The 26,432-nt window shown below is 40.7% G+C and overlaps 1 protein-coding gene across 3 annotated transcripts in view; it reads left to right on the plus strand.

Moving 5' to 3' along the window:
* acsl6 (acyl-CoA synthetase long chain family member 6) overlaps positions 1-26,432 on the plus strand; it is a 165,127-nt gene that overhangs the window by 27,521 nt on the left and 111,174 nt on the right. For 2 of the 3 annotated variants that reach the window (XM_028812807.2, XM_028812809.2), the window contains exon 2: positions 23,941-24,161. In XM_028812807.2, coding sequence (XP_028668640.1) covers positions 23,941-24,161 — 221 coding nt within the window. Of the gene's footprint in view, positions 1-17,130; positions 17,260-23,940; positions 24,162-26,432 lie in introns of all 3 variants that reach the window. The other variant, XM_051933467.1, reaches the window with a different exon arrangement.

Genomic DNA, 26,432 nt, shown 5'->3' on the forward strand with positions numbered 1-26,432 from the left:
TCTGTATTACAACATGAAAAAAAATGAACACCAGGGTTATAAAAAGACAGTCACTTCAACAGGTCAGCCAGATGATATATTGAATTTCAATTTGAAACGAACTATCAGAACAGCAGAGAGAGAGGGTTGTTAGTGCATTTTATTATGTCGTAGTAGAGTGGCAGGGCGTAGTGCATTGGGTATTGCTGTTGTTATGCGCACTTTTTGATTTGAAAAAGCTTACTATCATATAGCAACAAACATACTCCTGTCATGGGCAATTTAGTTGTATCTTAGTAACATTTACTGGAAGAACTTGAAATAAACACACTCAATGAAATATTACACAGATTATGTACTTAGTAGGAGAAGAAAGGGCATTCCAGATGAGGTGTGGAAGATGCCGTTACACAAGCAGAAGGCCATCATGATGACGCAGACGGATTGGCCTGCGGGGCAAATAAATAACTTTGTACCTGGCCGGTGTAAATTAATGGACTGACCAGCGATAACCGGGAGTTGGAAGCACTTCAATCCCTCATATGATATGTGGCAGTGGTCCTCATATAGGAACCCAGTCAGGTCACCAGCAGGAATGCGTGGGAGTTGGAATCTGGAAGTGCAGTCCTGTTGGGGTCCCTGGGTATGGTTAGTGGGTGCTGTCGGGGGAGGTCCTCCCCACTTTCTTTATGGCCTGGAAGTGCATCCTGGAAATGACAGCATGACACCAGAAGTATTCCTGGAACCGGCTTATAAAGGAGCCCACTGCCACACATTGACATCTTGGAGTTGATAGGCAGCAGGCAACACTCAACAGAGGTGGAGAAGCAGGAAGAATTGTCAGTTTATTGTTCATTTATTATGTAATTGTGGCACATTGCGGGAAGGAGGTCTATAGAGGTGCTTTGTGGAATAAATATCCTTTATTTTATTCATATATTGTGGGTTGTGTTACCGTGTCAGTGGTTTGGCACTCACTGGTGCCCCCTGTGTGGTTACAACTTCCAGTTCTTTCTGTAAAATAGACAGACCATGATGTCCTCACCTTCTAAACCATTCATGTCTCCAGTTACACCTTTTCCTTTCCTTTGCAGTTTCAAAACATGTGTACATGTTAAAAGGTGACTCAGATCCCTAAAGCTGGGAGCTAGCTAGTGCTGATGCAGTCACCAGTGTGGCGGATGGCTGGGACCCTTAGCTAGCCGGGATACCTCTATAATGGAAGGACCAGATGAAAGAGCATATTCGGGGCATTACCTCCCCTGGAGTGATAGATGGGGCAGACATCCCTGGGTTGCAGCAGTGCCTCGGATTCCCACAGGGTTCCATGAGAGTTTGACCATGAGGACAAGTGTACAAAGCTTGCTGAAGGACGAGTGGAGGCAAAGAGAGGGATAGTGAGAGGAAGAGAAAGAAAATGGAAGAAGAGAAGTGTACCTGTTGTGTTCTATGTTTGTGCTTTAACTGTGCTGTACAGGTGGGAAACAGGAGAAGGAAAATTAAAACGTGTGTGCTGAATGTGTGTCTGTGTCTGTCTGTGTCGGGTTTGGGCGGCAGGAGCACCATCTGCAGGACACACCATCAAATTTGGCAAATGGGACACTCGGGTCATAAACATTTTGTGACCACACTTCTGAGGCTGGGCATGCGCTGTGCAATTTTTTGGAAATCGGGGACAAGCGATTACCTACACTGCATGATGGAGTCACCAGTCAAATTATGTTCTCAAATTGTTCAAACACATTCAGTCCGATTGGCAGGCCACAACATGGGTGTTGGACTGAATGTATTTGTACACTTTATATGACTAGCAACTCCATCATGCAGTGGGAGTAGCTGCTTTACCACAATTTCAAAAATTCACAGTGTATGCCAAGACTCAGAAGTGTGCTCAGAAAATGCTTATGACCCAAGTGTCCCATTGGCCAAGTTTAATGGTGACTGCATCAGGATTAGCTGGCCCATAGCTTTGGGGACCTCAGTCTACTCTCCACATTAGTCATTGTCTTTATGGAGATTAAATGTTCTCCCTTTGCCCACATGATCTTCCCCTGAGTACATGTAAGTGTAATTGGAGATACTGTATGTGAGTGAGCGTGACAGGAAGGGACCCATTCTAGAGCTGGCGGCTGATTTATGCCCAGTGTTCTCAACGGTGGACTGTTACTCCTTATAGCAAAATGATACAATGACCCCTTAAAGATGATTTAGACTGTAAAATTATGGCAAAGCCAGGATGTCTCTTTACAGAACTTCTAAATGAAGACATACTAGTGTCTCATACCAAATTAGGAGAAAGTTGAAAGCATGAAAAATGCGTTTGGTGACTTCTGGTAAAGCAGTCTGCATGTATGAAGCAGCAGGCTGGCATGGCAGGTGTTTGCAGCCCCGGCTTCTTTATGGATTTTTCATGTTCCTCCTGTGTTTGTGTTTGTTTCCTTGGTGGTATTCTGTTTCTCTGCACTGGCCTAGCATTGCCCAGCCCAGACATGTTGGTGGTAGGCAGTGTGATGGCAGCTGACCAATGCCTGTTATTGATAGTATCAGCTCTGTGGCTGAGCTTCCAACCAAAACAGCATTTGTGAAGTTGATGGGTCCAGTTTTTAGATGTGTGTGTGTGTCTTTTTCCTTTTCAGCTGCTTTGTTTGCCTTGTTAAACTGTATAATAGATAATCATTTGTCTTGATCAGATATGGCTGCAACATGGGGCTCCTCACATCAGGCTCGCAGCATTAGATGAACGCTGAGTTTGCACTCTTGTGAATGAACTGCAACTAGCCGGGGATATGCAGAGCGAGTCCCCAGAGGAGGCTGAGTATTGATTTGCCTTTTGAAATCTGCACAATCATGCAAAAATGCTAAATATAGTAGAGGCAGCCAAAGCATTACAATCAATGTAAATGTGGAGCAACACACTTCGGCCCCCCAATACCATCCAGTTCTTTCTGCTGTTTTATTGCCACTTTCTAGTTTACATCAGCGTCTTCAAACCTTCAGATGCTGGCCCACATAACCAAGGCCGTATAAGCTCTGCTACAAACGTGAACCCTGGGTGCCATAATTGCATTGTTAAACGCCAGCCTGAAATTGTAGTGCCAGGATTAATGTTACAGGGCATTGCACGGTGCATTAACAGGCCATTATGTACTTAGTGGAAATAATAGAAAAAAAAACAATCCTCTAAATGTTTGCTTAATATAGGAGACTTTGTAAAAATGGCTGCAGAACATTTTAACAAAAACAATGGAAGGCTAGAAACTCGCAGGCGAGGCTGACCAGAGCCGCTCAGTTTAAGATCACTTAAAGCCTGTCTTAATAAATGTGATACATGTTGATGTTGAGATATCTTTTAATGCTGTCCTTTGATGGTTGTACTCTATGACAATATGCTGATAGATCTTCATTTTATGTGATTTTTTTTTCATGTCATTATTTAGCTGAAATTTTATCACCACTAGTGCTGGCAGCCTAATACAGTGTCAGTCAAAATTCACCCCCTTGCAAGTCTCACATTTTATTTTTATGCAACATTGAATCACAGTGGATTTATTGTTTTTTTGGCACTGATCAGCAGAAAAAGACTCTTAAATGTCAAAGCGGTCTAAACGAATTACAAATATAAAACACAGATTCCCATGATTATATAAGCATTCACCCCAATTAATATGAAACACATAATTCATCATTGGAGCAATTAGTTGTTTTTAGAAGTCACGTCATTGGTTCACTGGAGATCTGGGGTTTCAGCTGACTGCAGTCTAAATGCGCCTCATCTGGAAGGTCCAACTTGGGGTGCGTCAGTATGGCAGCCTAACCTACACAATGAAGACCAAAAGAACACTCCAAAGAACTCTGTGAAAAGAAGATTGAAAAGAGCAAGTCAGGGGATGGGAACAAGAAAATATCCAGATCAATGAATATCCCTTGGAGTCCAGTTAAATTAATCTTTAAGGAATGGAATGAGTATGGCGCAGCTGTAAATCTGACTAGAGCAGACCAACCATAAGAACTGAGTGATCAGGAAAGAAGAAGACTAGTGATGGAGGCCAACAAGAGATCTGTGTGAACTCTGAAGAACTGAAAAGCTACAGTGGCTGAGACTGGAGATAATGTGCAGACAACAACTGTTGCCCAGGTGCATCACCAGTCTCAGCTGTAAGGGAGAGTGGCAAAGAGAAAGACTCATTTGAGAATTTGAGTTCAACTTGGTGAAGGTTTTCTCGTTTGAGGAGACCAAAACCAAATGCCATATCTGAACACAACACATTATCACAAACACATCAGCCCCATTGTGAAGCCTGCTGGTGTCAGCATCATGCTGTGGGAAATGTCTCTACAGCAGGCCCTGGAAGGCTTGTAAAGGTAAAGTGATCGCAGGAAAATACATGAAAATGCTGAAAGAAAAATTGATGTAGTTTGCAAGAATCCTGCACCTTGGGAGAAGATTTGTTTTCCAGCAGGACAGCGATTCAATGTATAAACCCAATGATATACAGTGTGGTGGATCATTGCACCCTTGCCCGGCTGGGGCACCTTCTTAATGGAGTGACCAGTGGAGAAAGCGTGCTTAGGGCATTATCTCCCCTGGATCGCTAGATGGCAGCCCCTCTTTGGTTGCTACAGGGCTTCATGAGAGTCGGAGTTCTATGACACAGCCCTCTTTGGTCTCGTGGGCACTATGAGGGGGTGCTGCAGAGACTCCTCAGCCCTCCCTTATCGGGCTTTCACCTTACCGGGAAGTGCTCCCGGACCATGTTAATGAAACCACCAGAAATGCTCCCAGGTACGGCATAAAAGGAGCTGCCTCACTCCATACAAGGAGCCAGAGACTTGCTGGAGAAGAAGTAGCGGCAGAAAGAGAGACAGAGAGAGAGAAAGAAGACAAAGTGTTGCAGTGGGCTACTGTGTATTTACTTTATTGTGCTTATTTGTATTGTGTGCTCGTTAATTGGAAACATTTGAGAAGAGTTTCCCACAGCTAAATGAAAGCCTGTGTGCTGTGCTGAACTGCATCTGACTGTGTTGGGTTTCGGGAGCTGGTGTACCCTCAGCAGGCCACAACAGGAATAGCTTCAAAACATCAATGTTAATGTCCTGGAGTGCCCGCGATCGCAATCCAACTGAGAATTTGTGAGTGGGTTTGATAAAGACAGTTCAATTACGATCTTAATGCACCCTAACAGAGCTTGTGCAGTTTTGCAAAGAAGAACAGGCATAATGGCAGTATGCAGATGGGCAAAGGTGACAGAGACCTGGGTACACAGACTGAAGGCTGTCATGGCTGCCAAAAGTGTATCTACTAAGCACTGACTTGAAGGGGGTGCATATGTATGAGATTGATTATTTTGTGCTTTACATTAGATCACTCTGTAGAGATCTATTTTCATTTTGACATTAAAAGGCTTTTTCTGTTGATAAGTTGGCCAAAAAGCCAAGTGAAATCCACTGTAATTCAATATTGTATTACAATAAAATGTGAAAACTTACAAAGGGGGTGAATTCTTTTTATAGGCAGTATGTATTGTGAAATGCAGTGCCTCTCCCTCGCTTCTTCATGTCAGGTTTACCGGAGGCCGTCTCCTTCCCCGGAGGCCGCTGCCCTGCAGTGCCACTCAACCCAGCTCATTTCAAGTGGCTCCAATGAGCTTTGCTCTGCTGTGTCCTCAACCTGCACATTCACGGCAGATGCTCTGCTTCACACTGCTTTCATTCAAAAAATGCCACTTGAAGGGAGCGTGAAAGTTAGTTCAAGTTCACAAATAACACCCCACTCTATAGTACATCTTCTAATCTGCCTATCTGGGGAGCCAATGTCTATCCAATCAGTACTGGATTCAGCTCAGGAACTAAACCAGGAAGGGTGCCAGCCCATCACACACTCTTAAAAATAGCAGTTCTTGAATGGCATTTTATTATTCTTTACTGGGTTGTGTGGTTCCTCAAAGAACCATTGATTGATCAAGCACCATTTCATTCTGGGATGGTTTCTCTACATTTGGAGTTGGTTCTTTCTGCTTTGAAAAAACTTTCTAATATGCAGACAAACAAACTTAAATCTTTAATATATGACAGGATACCTAGCAGAACAGAAACAGATTAAGAAAACTTGGACTTAGCCTGTGTGATCGTGTGCGGGAAGAGTCATTTTAAAATCGTGACCCACTGACATTTCACAAATCTGTTACCATCTAGTAATGGTTATTTACTGTGTGCAGCCTGTTACAGATCTAAATAAATAAAAGTTAGTTCTGGAACCTTCCTGTGGATGGACTTTTTGGTAATCAAAAATGGTTCCCCTATGGCATCGCTCTGAAAAAGCACTCTGGCACCTTCATTTGTCAGAGTGTAGGACTCATTCGCTCCTCAGACCAGTTCACCAAACAGGAGTGTCTTTCGGATGAGGATAAAAATCTTTATAGACAGTAGCAGAACTAGGATTTGAACCCCATGTTCACCACCACCAATACCAAATGTTACATTAAAATCAAAATGTGCTGTAAGCTGTGCTTTGAATAATTCCAATAACACAAATGCTGCTTTATACTGCCACAGGCGAGAAGAGACAGGACTCTACGGCCCTGCATGAAAAGCTCCGCTGCTTGGTCTGTAGTGTTTGGTTTGTTACAGCCTGGTTGACATCTAAATGTTTATATCTAAAACATAACATGAGAAGTAAAGATTCCTACTTTTTTGCCCTGCATTTTATGCTTATATGCCTTTTCGTTGAGGACAATATAAACGTACAGTGAATTACCAGCTGACAGGCCTGCAAGGTATAAAGGATTTTAGCTAAACAAACCATAAAACGATTTTTTTAATTGCATCTACCCATGAAAAGTGGTACACTTTCTGTTATGTAAAAGCCCACTGCCAGCAAATATAACTCATGGCCTCCTTCAACTGTAAAGAGTTAAAAGAGGGCAGAGCAGAAGACGAAAGTACAATCAGAAATCTAGAAACCATTCATCCATCTGTTCTTCTTATTTCGCTCATCCAGGGCATAGTTGTGGGCACAAAGCAGCAACAATTCCTAGATGGGGTGCCAGTCCACCACAAGGTGAGCACTAATCACTGGGGCCAATTTAGCATTGCCAACTCACCTAACTGGCATGTCTATGGGCTGTGGAAGGAAAATATACAATTCCATCCGTCCGTTATCAAACATTGACCAGTCCAGTTCAGCATCAGATGTTAGGCAGCATGCCAACTCATTGTACAGCAAAACAAAACTCTAAAGGTGCTCAGATGAATTCACCAACAGGAGTTCCTGTGACACACTTAGGTGCGCCTGTGGACTCCGGACAACATTGCATATTACTGTGTTTCATAATCAAGCCTGCATGATGGCAAAGATGCGCTTTATTAAAGTCCATCCATTGTTGAATGTGCTTAATCCAGTTAACAGTCAAATGGAGGGAGGCTTCTCTCCAGTAATACTGAGCACTAAGTGCGAGGCGGCCCATCAGAAGGGACAATGTTGAGGTGTCAGTTGATCTAAACTGCACATCTCTGGGTATGTGGAGGCAAAACACAAACAGACGGCAGGTGAACATGTAAACTCCACAAAGGGGGGCTAGGATGGGATGTGAACCCAAGACCCTGGAGCTGTGAGGCAGATGCATTGACCACTGTGCCACACCACATATTAGTAGAGGGCATGAAACAAATGATGGTGACATGTGCGGACAATTTGGTAAATATAAACCACTAGATAGGAATTACTCTTATTCTCTATGAATCAAAATAAAAAGTGAAAATAATTAAGAGCATAATGCATCTTGTATTTTTTTGCTTAATCTTAGGCCCCAGTGCCATTTTATTTTATTAGTGTTATGGTTTCAAGACAGCGGAAGAATAAAAAAAAAAGTGAATATTACAAAGGCAAGTTTAGAGATCAGTATTGGTACATTGCGCAAAAACACCTAAAAATGTCAATTTAAGTATAAAAGTCCTGAAAGTGACCAGTCCATAATGACACTTACGCACGTGTATGTGATGGTGCCATGCAATAGATTGGCAGCCCATCCTTGAAGAGGCATAACTTCCATGTGGGACAACAGGACAAAAAGATCTGCTCACGTTCTGATGAGTTTATTCTACCCTACACTTAAAAAAATAATTTTAAAAACACACCTAATCATAGCTGCACATGGCAATCAGAGTCACACTCGCCCTTATGTTGAAGACTTCATTTTATTTAGAATTACCAGAAAGACTTGACCATTTAAATTGAACTTCAATTTGGTAGGCTGGCTGATTGACTTTTTAGGACTCAAAGTGTGTAAGTCAGTGGTTGTTTGTCTGACATGCAGTCCCCATCCACAAGGATCCAACACGGGCGTGTTCTTTCACTTCTTTTCTAAATTCTCTACACTTAATAATAATAATAATAATAATTCATTACATTTATATAGCGCTTTTCTCAGTACTCAAAGCGCTATCCACACAGGGAGGAACTGGGAAGCGAACCCACAATCTTCCACAGTCTCCTTACTGCAAAGTAGCAGCACTACCACTGCGCCACCTGTGAGGATTGGCACTTAAAGTTGTCACAGTAAATTTTGAAATTTCATCTTGAAATTTGCTGATGAATGGTGATTGTAAACCTTCTGAATAAGAATGAATCCAGTCCTGGTCCAGTGGTAGATGGTTTAGTTAGCTGGTGTGAGGAGACTTGTCTACACTAAAATATTATAAAAACTAAAACTTAAAACTGATTTCGGAAGACACCTCATTCACACACAAGAAACAATCAAGATTGCTGAGTTATAAATATCTCTGGACAATCATAGACTCAAAACGGACTTTTAAGGGAAACAGAGAATGGGTCAACATGATGAGCTCAGTGACTTTAAACGTGCCACTTCTTATAGGATGCAGTAGCGGTGGTTGGCAAAATTTGCCAAAGTGTTTTTGGCTGTGAATATACCAAGAGCCCTCTGATGCTTTGTGAGGTCAGTGTGACATCACAGACCTGCAGCAGCCATGCACAGAACTTTCACTTATGCCCACTGTAAGATCATTGCTGATCTGCTTTACACATGCATGATGTCACAACTTGGTCATTATTTTAGTCGGATTTCCATCCCAAATGACTTAAAAAGAAAAAACAAAACTTGCAGTATTTTCATGTGATGTTTAAAATTAGCTGACCATAATGAGAATATTATGAGTACTGCCACCAGATATATAACACTGATCCCTGTGCGCAGAACCGCATGGACAATTTGTTTTACATAATTAGCCTTGTGCTGGAGCTAGGATCCAAAAGAAGTCTTAAAGAAGCCATCTCCTTGTCAGAGAATGGACGATCCCCTGTGAAATAATATTATTATTACCTTTGCACTTTTTTCTTCTATCAACAAGAAACAAATTATTTGCATAGATACACAGGAAACAAAAAAGTTGTTCCTGCTGCACCCAGAGCTGCGATTTCATACAATGGAATGAGCCAATCCAACACCGCCTCTTCATGGCACTGCCAATGTGTGCCCAAGATTGGAATTCTGTGCACACTGATCTATAATGTATGTACTTATAGCTAGTTTGTAGCCATTTGTTGTATTTTGTTTCTGGTATTTGTTCCATCTGCGTCTTTTGTTGTATGAGGCATGGTGGTGCAATGGTTAGCACTGCCTCACAGCTCAGGTCACAGTTTTAGCCACAACAATGAGTCCAGCATACCTGACAGATGTTTCCCTATCCCTCAGGGACCCATAACAGACCATTGCTCTGTTATATTCCACTCAAAACTATTTCAGTTCCTCCATAAACATTGACTCCAATACAGAGTTTTGCAGCTTTTGCAGAGTTCAGCGAAGTTCCCCAACATTTCCTTGATTACAATGAACTCACAGCAAAGTGAACTCTACAGGGTGATGCTTTTGCCACAAGCCATGAAGTCATGAAATTTCTGCTCAGCTAGATCTACCCCAGTAAACTGTAAGTGCTATTATTCTGAGCAAGAGCTCAGCCACGAAGTGGTAGACCACACAAACTCACAGAATGGAATGTAAAAATTGTCTTAACTCTGTTGCATCGCTCACAGCAGAGATCCAGAATGCCTCTGGAAGCAACGTCAACACAAGAGCTGTGCATCAGGAATTTATGAAATAGGTTTCCATGGCTGATTAGCTACACACAAGCCTAAGGTCACTATGTGCAATGCCAAACATCTAGAGGAGTGGTGTACAGCATGCTGCCATTGGACTCTGGAGCAGTAGAAACATGTTCTTTGGAATGATAAATCCCACCTTACTATCTAGCAGTCTGATGGACGAATTTGGGTTTGGCGTATGCCAGGAGTATGTTACATTCATACATGTAAAGTTTGGTGGAGGAGGAGAGATTGTCAGTGGCTGTTTTTAATGGTTTTGGCTAGTGCACTAGTGCACTGTTCCAGCATGACTGTGCCCTTGTGCACATAGCCTGTTCCAAAGACATGGAGGAACTCGAGTGGCCTGCATAGAGCCCTGACCTCAACTCTATTGAACATCTTTGGAATGAAGTGGCAGGCTGATTATGATCCTGGTCATCTCATCTAACATCAGTACCTAACCTCACAAATGCTGTTCTGGCTGAAAGGACACACATTTCCACAGGTACACTCCAAACTCTTGCACAAGGACTTCCCAGAAGAGTGGAGGCTGTTATTGGATTAGATTAGATTAGCTAAATTTTATTAATCCTTTGGGGAAATTCAAATAGCAGCAAAGTGAGGCCAATTCCATATTACTGCCCATGGATTTGGAATGGGATGTCCAACAAGTTCATATAGGTGTGATGGTCAGGTGCCCACCAACTTTTGGCGATACCGTTTATGCATTTAACAATCTGAGCTCATTTTGCCACAGTTCAGTGAGTGAGTCTACTCGACTACCTCTTACTATTCCATTCATTCTTTTTATAAATCTATGAGTGTCAAGTCGACACTAGCCCATATAGTGCCTTACTCTTAAGCACCCTGCTGAAGTTGATGGCTGAAACCTCACAACACTCATCTATCTGCAGAAATTGGTAAATAACTATAATGCACTTAAAATTTCTCAGTTGCTTTGGATGAAAATATGAAGAGTAAAATAAAGAGGAATGTTTTGGTAACATTAACTGAGTGATAGAGATGTCAGTTTAACTGTAGCCCAACTGAACGTCTTTAATTTGCTTTCCTGTTTATATTAATAAACTGAGCACGTGGTAATGGCCCAGTAATTTTTTTTAATATACAGCTATTGTTTTAATTCTCATGCTTTTGTGTTGCCTCTTCCCCTTGATGAAAATAAGCAAGGAAAGAAGAAAGGAAATGCTTATAAAAGAACTCCTGTCCAATATTGTGTCTGTCTGAGGCAGCATTGTGAGTGGCATCCTGTGTGACACAAAGTGCTGCTTTCCTCTACGCTCATTTAGGCCTGCAGCCAATATCAGTATATCATCTTACCTGACAGGTCAGCTTCGAGACTTACACACATTACTCAGTTGTCTGTTTGGATGGAGCAGAAGTGAGCAGGTCTTTTGATAATATGTGAGTAGACAAAGTCAGCTGGCTTAAGCCCCATCATGCAACTGTAGGTGCACCCTGAGGCTGAGAGTCACTTTTATATTGGATACCCAGACGTCTGCCTCATCTGTAAAGGTTAGAGTGGTGGTAGCACAACCATCAAAGCTTTGGTGGCCAGGGCTGTGAGCTCTGTGGCCTTATGGCTGAAAGATCTTTGGTTCAAACCCCTCTCCTCATGCTTTGTGTGACTCTGATTTTAGCTGACCATGTGACAAATGTAAAAAACTCAGTTTTGGTAAGTTGTTTTGTAATATTCATATTAATTGCAGTCACCCATGCATTCATCTTCCCAACCATTTCAGAAGCTGCAAGGCAATCAAGCCAACTTCACATTATACAGCAGAAACGCTGTACTTGGAGGAAGTGTTGTATAGTAACAAAATAGAAATATTAGATAGACAGATAGATAGATAGATAGATACTTTATTAATCCCAAGGGGAAATTCACTTACTCCAGCAGCAGCAGCATACTGATACAAAAAACAATATTAAATTAAAGAGTAATAATAATGCAGGTAAAAACAGACAATAACTTTATATAATGTTAACGTTTACCCCCCCCCCCCCCCCCCGGGTGGAATTGAAGAGTCGCATAGTTTGGGGGAGGAACGATCTTCTCAGTCTGTCAGTGGAGCAGGACAGTAACAGCAGTCTGTCGCTGAAGCTGCTCTTCTGTCTGGAGATGACACTGTTTAGTGGATGCAGTGGATTCTCCATAATTGATAGGAGCCTGCTGAGCGCCCGTCGCTCTGCCACAGATATCAAGCTGTCCAGCTCCATGCCAACAATAGAGCCTGCCTTCCTCACCAGTTTGTCCAGGCGTGAGGCGTCCCTCTTCTTTATGCTGCCTCCCCAGCACACCACTGCATAGAAGAGGGCACTCACCACAACCATCTGATAGAACATTTGCAGCATCTTATTGCAGATGTTGAAGGACACCAGTCTTCTAAGGAAGTATAACTGGCTCTGTCCTCTCTTACACAGAGCATCAGTATTGGCATTCCAGTCCAATTTATCATCCAGCTGCACTCCCAGGTATTTATAGGTCTGTACCCTCTGCACACAGTCACCTCTGATGATCATGGGGACCATGAGGGGCCTGGGCCTCCTAAAATCCACCACCAGCTCCATGATTTTGCTGGTGTTCAGGTGTAGGTGGTTAGAGTCGCACCATTTAACAAAGTCCTTGATTAGGTCCCTATACTCCTCCTCCTACCCACTCCTGATGCAGCCAATGATAGCAGTGTCGTCAGCGAACTTTTGCACATGGCAGGACTCCGAGTTGTATTGGAAGTCCGATGTATATAGGCTGAACAGGACCGGAGAAAGTACAGTCCCTTGTGGCGCTCCTGTGTTGCTGACCACAATGTCAGACGTGCAGTTCCCAAGACGCACATACTGAGGTCTGTCTTTAAGATAGTCCACGATCCATGCCACTAGGTATGAATCTACTCCCATCTCTGTCAGCTTGTCCCTAAGGAGCAGAGGTTGGATTGTGTTGAAGGCGCTAGAGAAGTCTAGAAACATAATTCTTACAGCACCACTGCCTCTGTCCAAGTGGGAGAGGGATCGGTGTAGCATATAGCTGATGGCATCCTCTGCTCCCACCTTCTCCTGGTATGCGAACTGCAGAGGGTCGAGAGCGTGTTAAACCTGTGGTCTAAGGTGGTGAAGCAGCAGCCTCTCCATGGTCTTCATCACATGTGACGTCAGAACAACAGGCCGGAAGTCATTCAGCTCACTAGGACGTGATACCTTTGGGACTGGGGTGATGCAAGATGTTTTCCAAAGCCTCGGGACTCTCCCCTTTTCCAGGCTCAGGTTGAAGATGTGCTGTAGAGGACTCCCCAGCTCCAACACACAGGCCTTCAGCAGTCGTGGCGATACTCCATCTGGACCCACTGCTTTGCTGGCACGAAGTCTCCTCAGCTTTCTGCTCACCTGCGCTTTTGTAGTTGTGGGGGGGGATGTCTCTTCTATGCTGGTATCAGCAGAAGGATGGGTGGAGGATGCAGTACTCTGAGGTGAGAGTGGGTTAGGGTGGTCAAACCTGTTAAAGAAGTTCATTTGGTTTGCTCTCTTCACGTCTCTCTCGATGGTGGCATCCCGCTTCGAGCTGCAGCCAGTGATGATCTTCATCCCATCCCACACTTCCTTCATGCTGTTATTCTGCAACTTCTGCTCCAGCTTTCTCCTGTACTGCTCCTTTGCCACCTTGAGCTGGACTCTAAGTTCCTTCTGCACGCGCTTGAGCTCATGCTGATCACCGCCTTTAAAAGCCCTTTTCTTCTGGTTCAAAAGGCCCTTGATGTCATTTGTAATCCATGGCTTGTTGTTAGCATAGCAGCGTACAGTTCTTACTGGAACTACAATGTCCATACAGAAGTTGATGTAGTCAGTAGTGCAGTCAATATTACTGTGCTTAGATATGTTTTGAGAATATTCCTACTTGATTGTAAATGTTTCTGTTTGCTAGACATATTCATTACTGTAATATTAAACCAGAAAACTAAATGGCAACATAAATATGCACAATGCTTAATTATTACCTAAAATGCACCCATCCTCTGCTTTGAGAAAATTCCAGTATATGAAGAATCTGAAACCATTTTCAAACGTGTGTGTCACTAGCACAAGCACCTATGCAGCCATTCAAAACACAGCAGAAAAGGGCGGGGCTGGGTGTTTGGGGAGGGGCTGACACTGGTGACACACAATCCCAGTCTTATTTTTTGCTCTGTTTACCTTGGAAGTCGGATGTAGGAGCTGGTAATGAAGTCACGGCTGAGCTGACCGCGTTCCAGTAAAACATTTGGAAAAACAATATGGGTGCTTCTAGAAAAACATTTGTTATCCTTGCTTTTTTCGGAATAAATACCTATTCATAACAATATATTACATGCTATTTTGTATATTCAAACATAATATTAACATGTCCACAGATAGAAGTTGGACTGTACCAAATGTATGACTGATTTAATGAGACACAAATAGACAGAATTGCTAATAAACAGTATGCTTTCACAAACCATTTTGGATTGACATCAGATCTGAAGTTGGACAAACTCTGACTTAACAGACCAGTCCCGAGTTTCCGAGTGGGAAATCTGACTTGTACAATTTGTAAATTTGTACTAGGAATGCAGACATTTTGACAATTCAAATGGAAAGCGGCATTGGTGATTTCTGCAGATGATGATGAAGACATGTTCAGACACTGTCCTCAATGCAGCAATCCGCAGGCTGAAGCGAGGTGTGCTTGTGTGTTCATGTGCTGTGATTCACTCCGCTTGTTGCTTGTGTTGCTCACACATCTTCATTATTCTGAGAACAACAGCTTAAAAACAGATCATGTGCTAGTTGGAAAAGCCCAAAAACATTTGTTTGAATCTCAAACAAAAAGTGATAAAGTCCAGGTAAAGTGCTTTATTAAACATTAATTTTAATGATGGGCAATGCCTTATTAGGGATTGTTATGATGACTAATGATATTGGTAAGCTAATTCTGTCAGTTTTCATGTTTGAAAAAATTTGACGTAATTTTTGGGTCCAGGGAGCACTTAAAAGTGTTTCCCAATGAAATGAATTGTATTTAAGTGTTAGCGTTATTAAAATTCACTTTACAAAGGGGTTGTCATGAACTGGTTAACACCATCTTAAGGCAAAAGAAGCCCTCACGCCATTCCTATTAGTGTCCACCCCATTGAAATAGGACACAATCGTTAAGATGTCTGCTCACGCTGAATGTCACTGCTTCAAGTTGCAGTTGTTCAGCTCATATTTTAGTGATTGTAATACAACCCAAAAGCAAAAAGAAGGCGATTTCAATTATCTCAAGTTTGTAAGAACGTTTTTGACTATATAGTATATAAAACAGAAGGAGATAACTTTATGCTGGAATGTTGGCTTGTGAATTTGGTGTTAACGAATCCACCAGCTAGCTGGAGACTTTGAGGCTGCCAATCCCATCATCGATTGCAGTCTAAAAGCTTGAACATCAACTTATCGCTGCTATACCCCCATATGCTGAGATCTTTAAGGATCTCAAGTGACGCGTGAAGCAGGAATTGCAGACTGATTATTTCAAGCTGGTGCATCCTTCATGATCTTTCGGCCATGTAGGACTGCTTGTTGGAGGTGATGTTGAGACCTCACCAGTCTCAACATCTTCTGACAGAAGTGACTAAAATTTTTTTTTTTTGAGATGTTAGCACAAAAGATCACAGAATTCTAGATATACAAGAAACTCTCATGCAGTTGTCAGTAGAAGTGGCCGTTTACTTGTCTTATAACCCGTGGACAAAAAACTGTCCATGAATCTACTGGTTCTTTCACATTTGTCAGAATGGAGGAGTGATGCAAGTTCCTATGCAGGATGGCTGAGGTCTTTAATGGTGCTAGGCTTGGTGTTTCATGTCCTGAACATAAGGCAGCTGTGTACCAGTTGTATTCTGAGCTGACTTTACCGCCCTCAGCAGTGCTTTGAGGTTCTGAGCTGAGCACCTCCTCTTACCAGGACGTTATACCCCTCAGTGAGTGCGGATTATACTAGAAATTAGTGCACTAAAACTGAGACTTCTGAACATTGGCGAGTCATATTAACAGCAGACACTTCATGTCATCAGTAATGGTGACTCCAAGAGATTTATAGCCAATGACCCTCTCCACACATCATCTGCAATGTAGATAGGAAGAGCTCCTTGGGTTTTCTAAGGAGAAGTATCAATCAATGGCTAGATATCCTGTGGGGCCTATTTCAAGATTTTAAATTTAAAATGTGCATGGTTTGCTTTATTTAACTCTTAGAGAGCTGAATATTTTTTCCAAACAACTCAGTTTTTTGAAAAGCACACAAAGCAATGGTTTCACACAGAAGTCAACATAAAACGCCTGTTGCTTTGTTCTGTGGCGGTGGTCACTGCCTGTTCGCAGTTGCTGCCGGCTGGAGTCCGTGGCAGGCTGGCTGCCTGGCTGGCTGTCTTCACGTGGCAGTGGCAGCAACAGTATGACGCAATCTGGTTTGCAACTCTTTTCATTGTAAGTGGCGGTCCTCACAGGTGAATGTTGCCATAGGCGCCAGCGTGTTCAGCACCACAATCAGCTGGGGACCGATAAGCTGATGCCGGTACCTCACTTCCATTTTTCGATCTCCATCTATTTTGCTTTGCGCGTTCACTTTGGTCTCTCACCAGATGTCGATGCTGTTTTAGAGGTTGTTTGCTCTTTGCTTCTCATGCATGTGCTGGTAGTCAAGGTCAATTCATCCAAACCATCTTTCTTTCTAGCAAAGAGAGTTGAACTAGAACTTAACAGTGAGTTTTGTCACCGTTTACAGACGATTACCATCCTCTACCCCGAATTTCGACAAAAGTCGACATCCGCCCTAAAAGAGTTAGTTAATGAACTCTTTTTTTTTTTTTTTTTGCAACATCTCTCCTAGGAAGGGGTAATGGATGAGGGCTGGCTGGGAGCAGGTTTATGGACAATTGTTGTGGTAGTGTTTCATTCAGATTTTGAGGATATTTGATTTTATTATTTTTATATTAGATCACTGTTGCATCCTTTTTGTATTTATCTATCCATTTAATTCTTTTTAGAGAGTCTGGAGTAACATGTCCACTGTGGACGTTATTCACTTGGATATCTACATGTCTGGGGAGAAGTCCAGTGTGCAACCTGTTTAAGAGCCTCTCCAATTTTGGCACGGAAGTGGTGGGGATGCACAGGTAGCCTTCAGTTCCACGTATGCGTGCCATGTTCTTGTATCTCGTCTCATTACATTACATATCCATCACATAACCGGCTCTGCTGTGGGTGTGATGCTGTCATTGGTCATTTAGGCAATGCCATATTATTCAGGCATTACTGGCTTGTGGCCTTAGAATATCAATGTTATTCTAGTTTTGCATGTTTCTTATAATGACATTAGTAGGAGATATCCATCCATTGAACCATTTTCTGAAAATGCTTTTTCCATTGCAGGATTATGGGAAGCCACAGATTTTCCAGTATCATTGAGTTCAAGGTACAAATCAACCCTAGACCCATACAGGGAACATTTACACTCTCGAACACTCAACCAATACCTGATTACTGCAGACTCCTGGGCTCTAAATGAGGCAGAGCTTTCAAAATTCAACTTCAGGCTTCAAATGAGGCCTAACAATCAGAGGAGAGAGGGCTGTAACCCTCTACACTGGTAATCCATACAAAAATGGCTGAAACATTTCACACCGCAGTTTTTTCAATGCATGCATACATTTCATTATTTAAGGATAGAAAAACACAAGTATTCCCATCTGAGATTTCTCTGAATAAACAATAGACAATCCTGCCATGACTTTAGAAATGATTTATATAGTTTAATCACCATGTCCATTCAGTGCACCTCAATTTATTGACCACTTGACGGAACAGCATTGTAAACGATAGAAAATGATTCTGTTTCAAGAGTTTTAGTACACTAAGCTGAGAAAGACAAGAATGGTACATCAAGATATGCCTGTCAACTGTAAATATCAGACAGTATTTTCATTTTTGCTTTCAGTTTATTTAAGTTTACTTAAAGGTGATGTTGTTGAAAACAAGGCATTAATTAATCTTTTAAGTAGTTGTTACACCAAGGTGTGTCTCCAGCTCCTCACAGCACTTCAGAATGTCTGTCTAGCATGTGAAACCTAACCAAGAAACACCACAAGAGCAGGACAACAGGATCGGGAGAACAGCGAGTGTTACACGTAGCCTAAGGTCATTATGAGAAGTCAACCATTAAAACCCAAATCAGAACTGAAGAACGAGGTCAAAAAGCAGAGCAAAAGGTCAGAACAAAAAGAGATTCAAGAAAATATTCTCGAACGAAAGGTTTTAAGATTACCTGCAAACTTGGATAAGGCAAAAGTCAATATCGCCATCTTTTTTACATAATTATGCATGTGTAGCCATTATCCGTAGCAACCTCATAGCATTCAAAATGTTCAAAATGCAAAGCAGTAAAAGATGGAAACATCCATGAAATTCAAAATAGCATTGTGGGAGGAAAATAATAAAATACCATTAAATCAGTCAAATATATAAAGATTAATGACAAAAAGAAATTCAGTGAACTTGAAAACCATTCATCTTCCAGACCCACTGTATTCAAAGAAGGGCTGTGGGAAAGCTGGAGTCTATCACAGCAAGCATAGGGTGCAAGGCAGGAACAATCCATGGACAAGGTGCAAGCCCATCGCAGGACCTTGAAAATCCTATGGAAAATTAAAGGAGTGCATGAACAAGTGACAATCATTGTTTCAGGTAGTGCAAGGGGGATATTAAGAAGGCTGCATACAGATTTGGGAGTGTGAAATTGGAAGTGGAGTAACCAGCAACTGTAGTGGAAGCAAAGGTTAAAAGCCAGCAGATATAAAAATTAAAGTAACTATTTATTATCTGTCAATGTGAGAGCACAAAGTTTAAAAAAAAAGCAGGCAAAATTCATGTAAGGCAGAGGCAAAACATCAAATCCAAATAAAGCAAAGCAAAACGCTCCAAGGCAGAGCAAAAACTGAGGAACAAGCCCCACAATTAAAGCACCATACAGCAGAGCCTACAGTAAGTGAATGTAAACTTACTAATGTTGTTAGGTAGCTGAACTAGGAAGATGTTTTAAGTGTATTAATGGACTCAGATAAATTAATCCTGTCATAAGTTAGCCATTTCCTGCTTATGTCACGTGTGCAGAGACATTTCTGAAATGTGCTAATTATTAAAAAGAGATTAATGAAAATGGTAAGCACAATTATTGCTCCCCTGATTAATCTGATTTTTGTTTGGAGTTTAAAAACACAAAAAACATTTACGCTGCTAAAAATGCTCTTCTAACGTTTTAGTGCTTAGACATCTTACCCTTATCTTGCCTTTCAAAAACTGAAGTAGATGTGTCAGATATTGGAATTGGAGTGGTTTTATCTACCCTTTTATGTGTACAGTATATCTTCATCAGTTCATCCTTCTGTTATTCACTGCGGTCATGAGTCTATCATTACCAGCTCTCTTTGTTTTGAATATAATGTATATTAGAATTTGATCAAAAAGGTTTTTTTTTATACATATGGGAAAAGATTTTACTAAAAGTCGATACTTTTGAAATATGCAACAGAATAAGGTCTCCAGTAGTTTACCCTCTGGTTTGTTAGACCAGATCTACCAGTGTCTAGCAGGTCTCAAGCTACCATCTCAGTAGCTCAGGTCACAGATCTGATAGCTTTTAATGGCTTGATTCTTATGAAGGTGTACATTTAGCTATTTTAGGTAAATTTAAAGTACCCAGTTTTATTTATTTTTGCATGAGTTTCCCTTTGAGAGCTGGTCTCCAGTTCTATTCACATTTTGGATGAACTGCTCTACAATAAGTATTTTGGAGTCATATTGGACTCATCATTGTCAACGTCAAGACAGTGTTTAGAAGCTATTAGGAATTCTAACAGAATATTAGGTTTGTAGCTTGATGTGTAGATTAAAAGTCAAAGGAGATTGTGCTCAAGCTTTATAACAAAACAGTGAGGTTTCTTCTGGAGTACTGGGTGCAGTTTTGGCCTCCAAGCTACACAAAAGACAAAGCAGCGCAAAAGAAGTTCAGAGGAGAACAAGTAGGCTGAGGGGTATGAGCTATGAGTAGAGATTAAAGGAGTTGAAGCTTTTTTCAGTTTAAGCAAAAGGAGCTCAAGATAAGACATGATTGAAGTGTTTAAAATTACGAAGGGAGTTGTACAGTGGATTGATACTGTTACTTTAAAATGAGTTCAACAAGAACACTGAGACACAGGTGGAAACTTGTTGAGGGTAAATTTCACACAAACATTAGCAAGTTGTTTTTCACAGAGAACCATGGACACTTAGAATAAGCTGCCCAGTAATGTGATAGACAGTAGGACTTTAGGGACCTTATAAACTAGACATGATGTGATTTTGGGGGAATAAAATGGATAGGACTGGCAAGTTTTGTTGGGCTGAATGGCCTGTTCTCATTTATAGTTTTCTAATGTTCAAATGTCTTAATGTCTGTCTGTTTTGGCCAAATTATTGTTGTGATTCCAACCACAGTGAAGCACAAAAAGAGAAGCAGGCCTCAGAAAGACTGGGCAAAGAACAAAGAAAACTTATACATGGAATACAGCCTTCCAACTCTCCATTCCAGAAAACCATCTATCCTCTTAAAATACACCATTCAAAAAATAAATAATACCATATTAAACAATTAACATACAGACAGAACAAAACCAAAAACATAATTAACAGCAAAAATAATATTTGAAACAGCACAAAAAAAATCATAAAACACAAACAAACTCTTTAGTCAGGGGAAGAACCCTAGCTGGATCATAACAGTTATGATCCTCAGTCTGCCAGACAAACATCAGGACTTAATGAAGACCTTGACCATAACTTTGTATGCCATCTACAATGTATTAAAGATAACTGGAGTGATTTGTTTCTTGGTCTGACTATTCCTAAATGCTTTACCAGTTTTAGACCTTTTTGTGTACATATCCTCATCTTAGTTGTTTGTGTGAATTCTTTGAGTCTTCATCTGGGAATGAATAAGAGAATCCAAAATGCCACTAGTGTTAACTAGAACAAGCGCAGTTATGGCTGCCCTAATACAGGAGGAATTCCATTGTAATGAAATTCATGGCGATTCGCCATCTCTAACGGCAGTGGCACAAGGACAGCTCCATAGCTGCTCTGCTGTATCTGGTAAACAGAAAACTAAGGGCAAAGCAATCTGTAGGCATCAGGCTTACCTCGTAACGTGCTTGTGGCATGAGGTTTACAACATTTAATACTGGGCTTTGACCTGCTCTCCTCACACTCTCCTGATCTGCCCCAGCGGTGATTCCAAGCTGCTGGTGTCCTCCTATCCTCAAGATGGAAGCTAAAGCCAGATAATTTCCCCCATGTCGTGGATCATATCTCATGTGCTTGAGTACTGAAGTCACAGCTCCTATGTTTAATGAAGTCTTGGAACTGTACCTGCCTTCTCACTACAGTAATAAAGTACTTGTACTTTCCTTGGAAACCTGGACTTGCCTTTCTGTCTCTCTTGCAACTAACTTTGTTACTCAAGCTTGACAATACCTGTATAAAAAAAACAGTGATTCTTAAACTGAAAAAAATAATTTATTTGGAAATGAGGCAATAGATGTAATTTTTTTTTATTTTTTTATAGAAATACAGGTACGAATAGAGAATGAAAATAAGATGTTAGATGTAACTTGTTTCTTTATAGAAAAACAAATACACTGCTAATTTTTTTTCCTTCAATAACCGATCTTTAACTTCGTCGTTTATTTTTTTTCGATCGTTCAAAATTGTTGACAGCGTTGAAGACAAACAAACACATTCACATGTAGACCACCACAGCTACTGGGCTCCACACGTTTGAGAAGTGCCTCTGTCAGCTATAATATATCTGTCTGTTATTTTGACTATTGCATCACTATATGACATAAAAACAAATGTCAGAGTTTAGATAAGCATTGCAGTCTATGGATATACAACGTGGTAAAACGCTGCGGCTATTTTATTATGCCGTGTTTGCATTTTCAGTTAAACAGTAGTGTTAAATTTCATTAGTTATTCATTTAGACATGCAGTCAGAAGTTGAATGTTGTGCAGCCTTGTTGTGCTTTTACTGGTGTTCTGAAGCAGATCTGTTGATTTGGTGTTTTGAATACTGAAATCTGCATCTCCTTTGGATCTTTGTTATCAGCTTTCTTAATGACAGTCCTTTTTACACAGTGTGACATACTGTTTACTTTAAATGCATACTTTGCAGTTCATATTTTCATAAAAATAAACTCACTTTGACTCCTACGCTATCGTTGTAACACTGAACAAAAGAGAGCACATGCAGCACATGGAATAACATATTGTTCATGTTTACCATTCTTCCATAGATGCCATCAAATGCCAATGTGTAATCTGATGCTACAGAAAGGTTCTTCCCTGGCATCAAGTTAAGTTTATTTTTAAAATGTGCAATATTCTCTCTGCACACGCAACATGTATTTACTGTATATGTTTAATAGGGTTTTTTTAGGGGACTTTTCGACTGTAGACAGTTCTTCATCAACAGAAGCTTACTCTCTGTTTGAGCAGAGTAACAAGAGTACCTCTGATGTTTGCATTTCAAAGTCACCGTCCCCACCTTGAGCACCTCCTTCATGAGGTGCTGGATTAGTTTATAAATATGACTATCAGTGAGCCGTCCAATTGTTCCCACCCAATTTTAAGCAAAATTAATTTGTGGTTGTCTCCAGACGTATATATTATATGCCTGGCTTCAGTGAGATTACAGCAATGCAGCCCTCCTTAAATTTTGAATTTACTAGCTTGAACATCAGTTTTTATGATACTATCATTTCAGAAATCAACTGTCTGAGACGCTGCTCATGCCAAATTATTCATGATAAATGGATTCAAATGACATTTAACTGACTCCTATTAGGTCTTCTATCTAATTTAGTGTCACTTTTGGACTTTTCATTACATTCTGCTTCACTATGGTGAAACTTTCTTCTGTTGTTAATGGTTGGCCAGACCGTATGTCATATTCAAGACATATCCTACCCAACAGATTTCTGCTGCCAATCTCCTGAGTTTAGAATAAGAAGGAGATTGGTCCTGGTACACATTGACTAGGCAAGAATGAATCTCTGAAGGTGTGATGTCGTTTAGCAAGAGAAATTCATTGATGTAATGTTACTTGATTTTGTTAAGTTGGTTCTGAAACAAGAAAAAATACAGATTACCACAAATTCTAGAAACGTGTAAGTCAGGAATTGGAACTGTATAAGGAATTTACATAAACAATGGAAATAATGACAAAGTGGTATTGCGATCCAAAGAATAACACGGCTATCTCTGTACATTTGATGATACTGGGTGGATGTTAAGTGTTCATCTTCATTACACTCTGGTTCTCCTGGTATTCTAAGTCAGAGGGAGTCTCCAAATCGTCCCATTTTGAATGAGTCGTGCCACATCCTTTTCTGTCTCACAGCTTGCACTCGAGTACTGGCTCCATCACTCCTTGACTCAGAATTAAATATACAAGTAAAGCAAATACTGTACCGTGGGCTCAAGAAATATTCTAAACATAAGCACACAAACACTTACATATTATTTGTCCTTACATATTATATCTTTTCTTTAGTACCAGTTATCCTTCAACAACATGAAATGAATGTTTGTTTGGAAGCTCCTTATTTATTGGTGAACATCAAAATATTTCCTCAGCTAAAGTTAATTTACCTGAAGCTAAATGGGAGTACCAGTAGGGCCTGGTAGGATTACATAGATTCTTGTATCTTTCTTCCATAACTGCATGCTAATGAGTTGTACATTTTTATTTTTTCACCCCATAGAGATTTGCAGTATATTCTATGAGAAGATGCGGACCCAGCAGTTCCTGAGTAGCTTGCGGCTGCCAGAACTCCATGACCTTGGCCAGGTTTTCCATTCAGCGCCTGCCCACACGCTTGCTGGGATTGGTGCCCTGGCGGTTCTCATTGCCTACTGGCTTGCCACTCGACCTAAAGCTGTGAAGCCACCATGCAACCTCAACATGCAATCAGAAGAAATAGAGGTAAGTCATGCTTGAATAGGAAGGGCAGTTCTTGAAGGAACTTCCACATAAATCTTTTAATGTTGATCTGGAACAAAAGCATCAGACCTGTTTTTGGTTCCAGGCCACAGATGTTCCATATTATGCTACTGTGCCTGTATGAGATTGCAACAATGTTATGAGTTGTTATTGCTCAGAGATTGTTTTTATTTTCTATAACAGTATTATGAACATGAATGAGTTTAAAACCATTGATTCCCAGTAGATCAACGTTAGAACTGTCAGTATATGTTTAAATCCTGCCTTTTAAAAAAGCAAATGAAAGTTCTGAAATACTTCCTTAGCTTAGACCTTTTATGTAATAAGGAGATGAAGATGTTAAAAGTAATGGTGACACTGTGTTTAGTACCCTTTGTTCAGATCAGTTTAGATAAATGCAGTGTAAGTGAGCTCCATTGTTCTGGACATCATAGGACAGATTGGGCCTATTGACTCATCCTGCTAGGCCTTTAGTTGCACACAAGGCCTCCTCTGCTAAACAAAAAGAAAAACTAACTTGACAAATGCAGGTCAGACATTCAAGGAGGACCTGCTCTGTTCTCTGTACACGTGACGTGAACTTTAAAGCCAGCTGCCCTCCTGCACTTTTAATTCAGAAGGACACTTGCAGGGTTTGAAGAGGTCAGCTGCTCTGCATATTGGCCATTATCATTCATATGCAGTAAATATAAATACATCCAAATATATACAGTATATGCAGTAGACTTTATAGAATTGAATATATAATATATATTCTCGGTATGTGTCTTTTGAGGGTTTTGTAGTATTGTCACTCATTGTTCTAATGATGCATGCAAGTAAGAATTTCATTGCATTATATACACATGACAATAAACTGGAACTTGTTTGCAAGGCATGTGCCACATGAGCCATGCCTGTTAAAGTAGTGTCCCACTGAGAGACTTTTACTTGAGCAGATGGTTTTATGAAGAATTCTAAGGTTTAGCGACCTCTTTAGATTTTGAATGTCTTCTGATTGTTCAGGGTAATGGCCTAGACGGCATTTGATAATCCTTTTACTCAACCCTATAGCATCTCTGCTCCTTGATCTATAAAAAAGAAGTGTGTCTGAACCTCAGTCTAAACATTTTTAATGGATATGATGACATCCTGGGGAGATCACTAACTCTCAGATCCCCTCTTCCAAACCAATCTCTGTGCCATTGACTAAACTTAATCTGGGAGAACCAACGTTACTTCAAGAAGCGAATCTTGTAGCAGGAAGAGTTACACCTTTTAATGCGAACCAACAGAGGATACAGTAAGGAGCCTAGCAGCACATTCGAGGAGAGGAAGACAATGCCATGCTACAGCACACCACAAACCATGTGGCAAAAACAATTTCACTCTACTGTAGGCAGAGTTTTTCACTTGAACCTAGAGTAATGATAGCTCATGTCCTCGAGACATTGTTCAGCTCCCAGGAAAGGCTTTATAGAACTGCTCTGTCTGTGCCAAGAGGCAATCTGAATTGTAGATAGCTCCAAAACAGCCAGCCAAATAAATGTTTTTTCCTGTATAATTGCTACTGTGTACAAACATTTAGGAAAAATCATGTCAGGTAGCCTTTTAACTTTTACAAGCTCTTTACTAAACTGAAAGAAAAAGATCTTTGAGTTTCTGCACAATTGTAAACCTTATTTCGCCAATGACCTTGCTTTAGAAAAGAGTGAGCTACACGTTGTGTCACTCTAAATTTCTAAATGAGAAACACTAAATATAAAAGCATATAAAATAATAAAACACAGGAAGGCTTTTAAACAAGCCAAGAGTGGCTTCTTCTGTGTTATACGTTTGTCTGTTTCATCTGTTGTGCATGCTATCTTTCACTCCAGTAATTGGACATATACTTCATATTCCTATAAAACATTTATTTATGAATAAATTGTATTATTCTGTTTCTTAAAATGTGTGTGCTATACCATTACCTTCATAATAAGTCTAACAGCCAGGATGCTGAGTCTACAATAAAACGTAAAGAAAATAAAAGGGAGCCTAACTGAAATGTCTTTAAATTATTGCCATTGCCAAAATTTAAGAAGAACATTCATTCACTGATTCATTAGCATCAATTGATCATTGCTATTCTCTGTAATGAATTCTTAAACCTGCGTATTCATACAGGTAAGCACACAGCCGCTACTGTACATCTGTGTTTCTTAGAAGGTTATAAGTTATATAATGAAGAATACAAATTTTATATTGTAACAAAAGAAAAATGAAATCATAAAG

Source organism: Erpetoichthys calabaricus, chromosome 11 (genome assembly GCF_900747795.2).
Source record: "Erpetoichthys calabaricus chromosome 11, fErpCal1.3, whole genome shotgun sequence".
NCBI classification, from domain to species: Eukaryota; Metazoa; Chordata; class Cladistia; order Polypteriformes; family Polypteridae; genus Erpetoichthys; species Erpetoichthys calabaricus.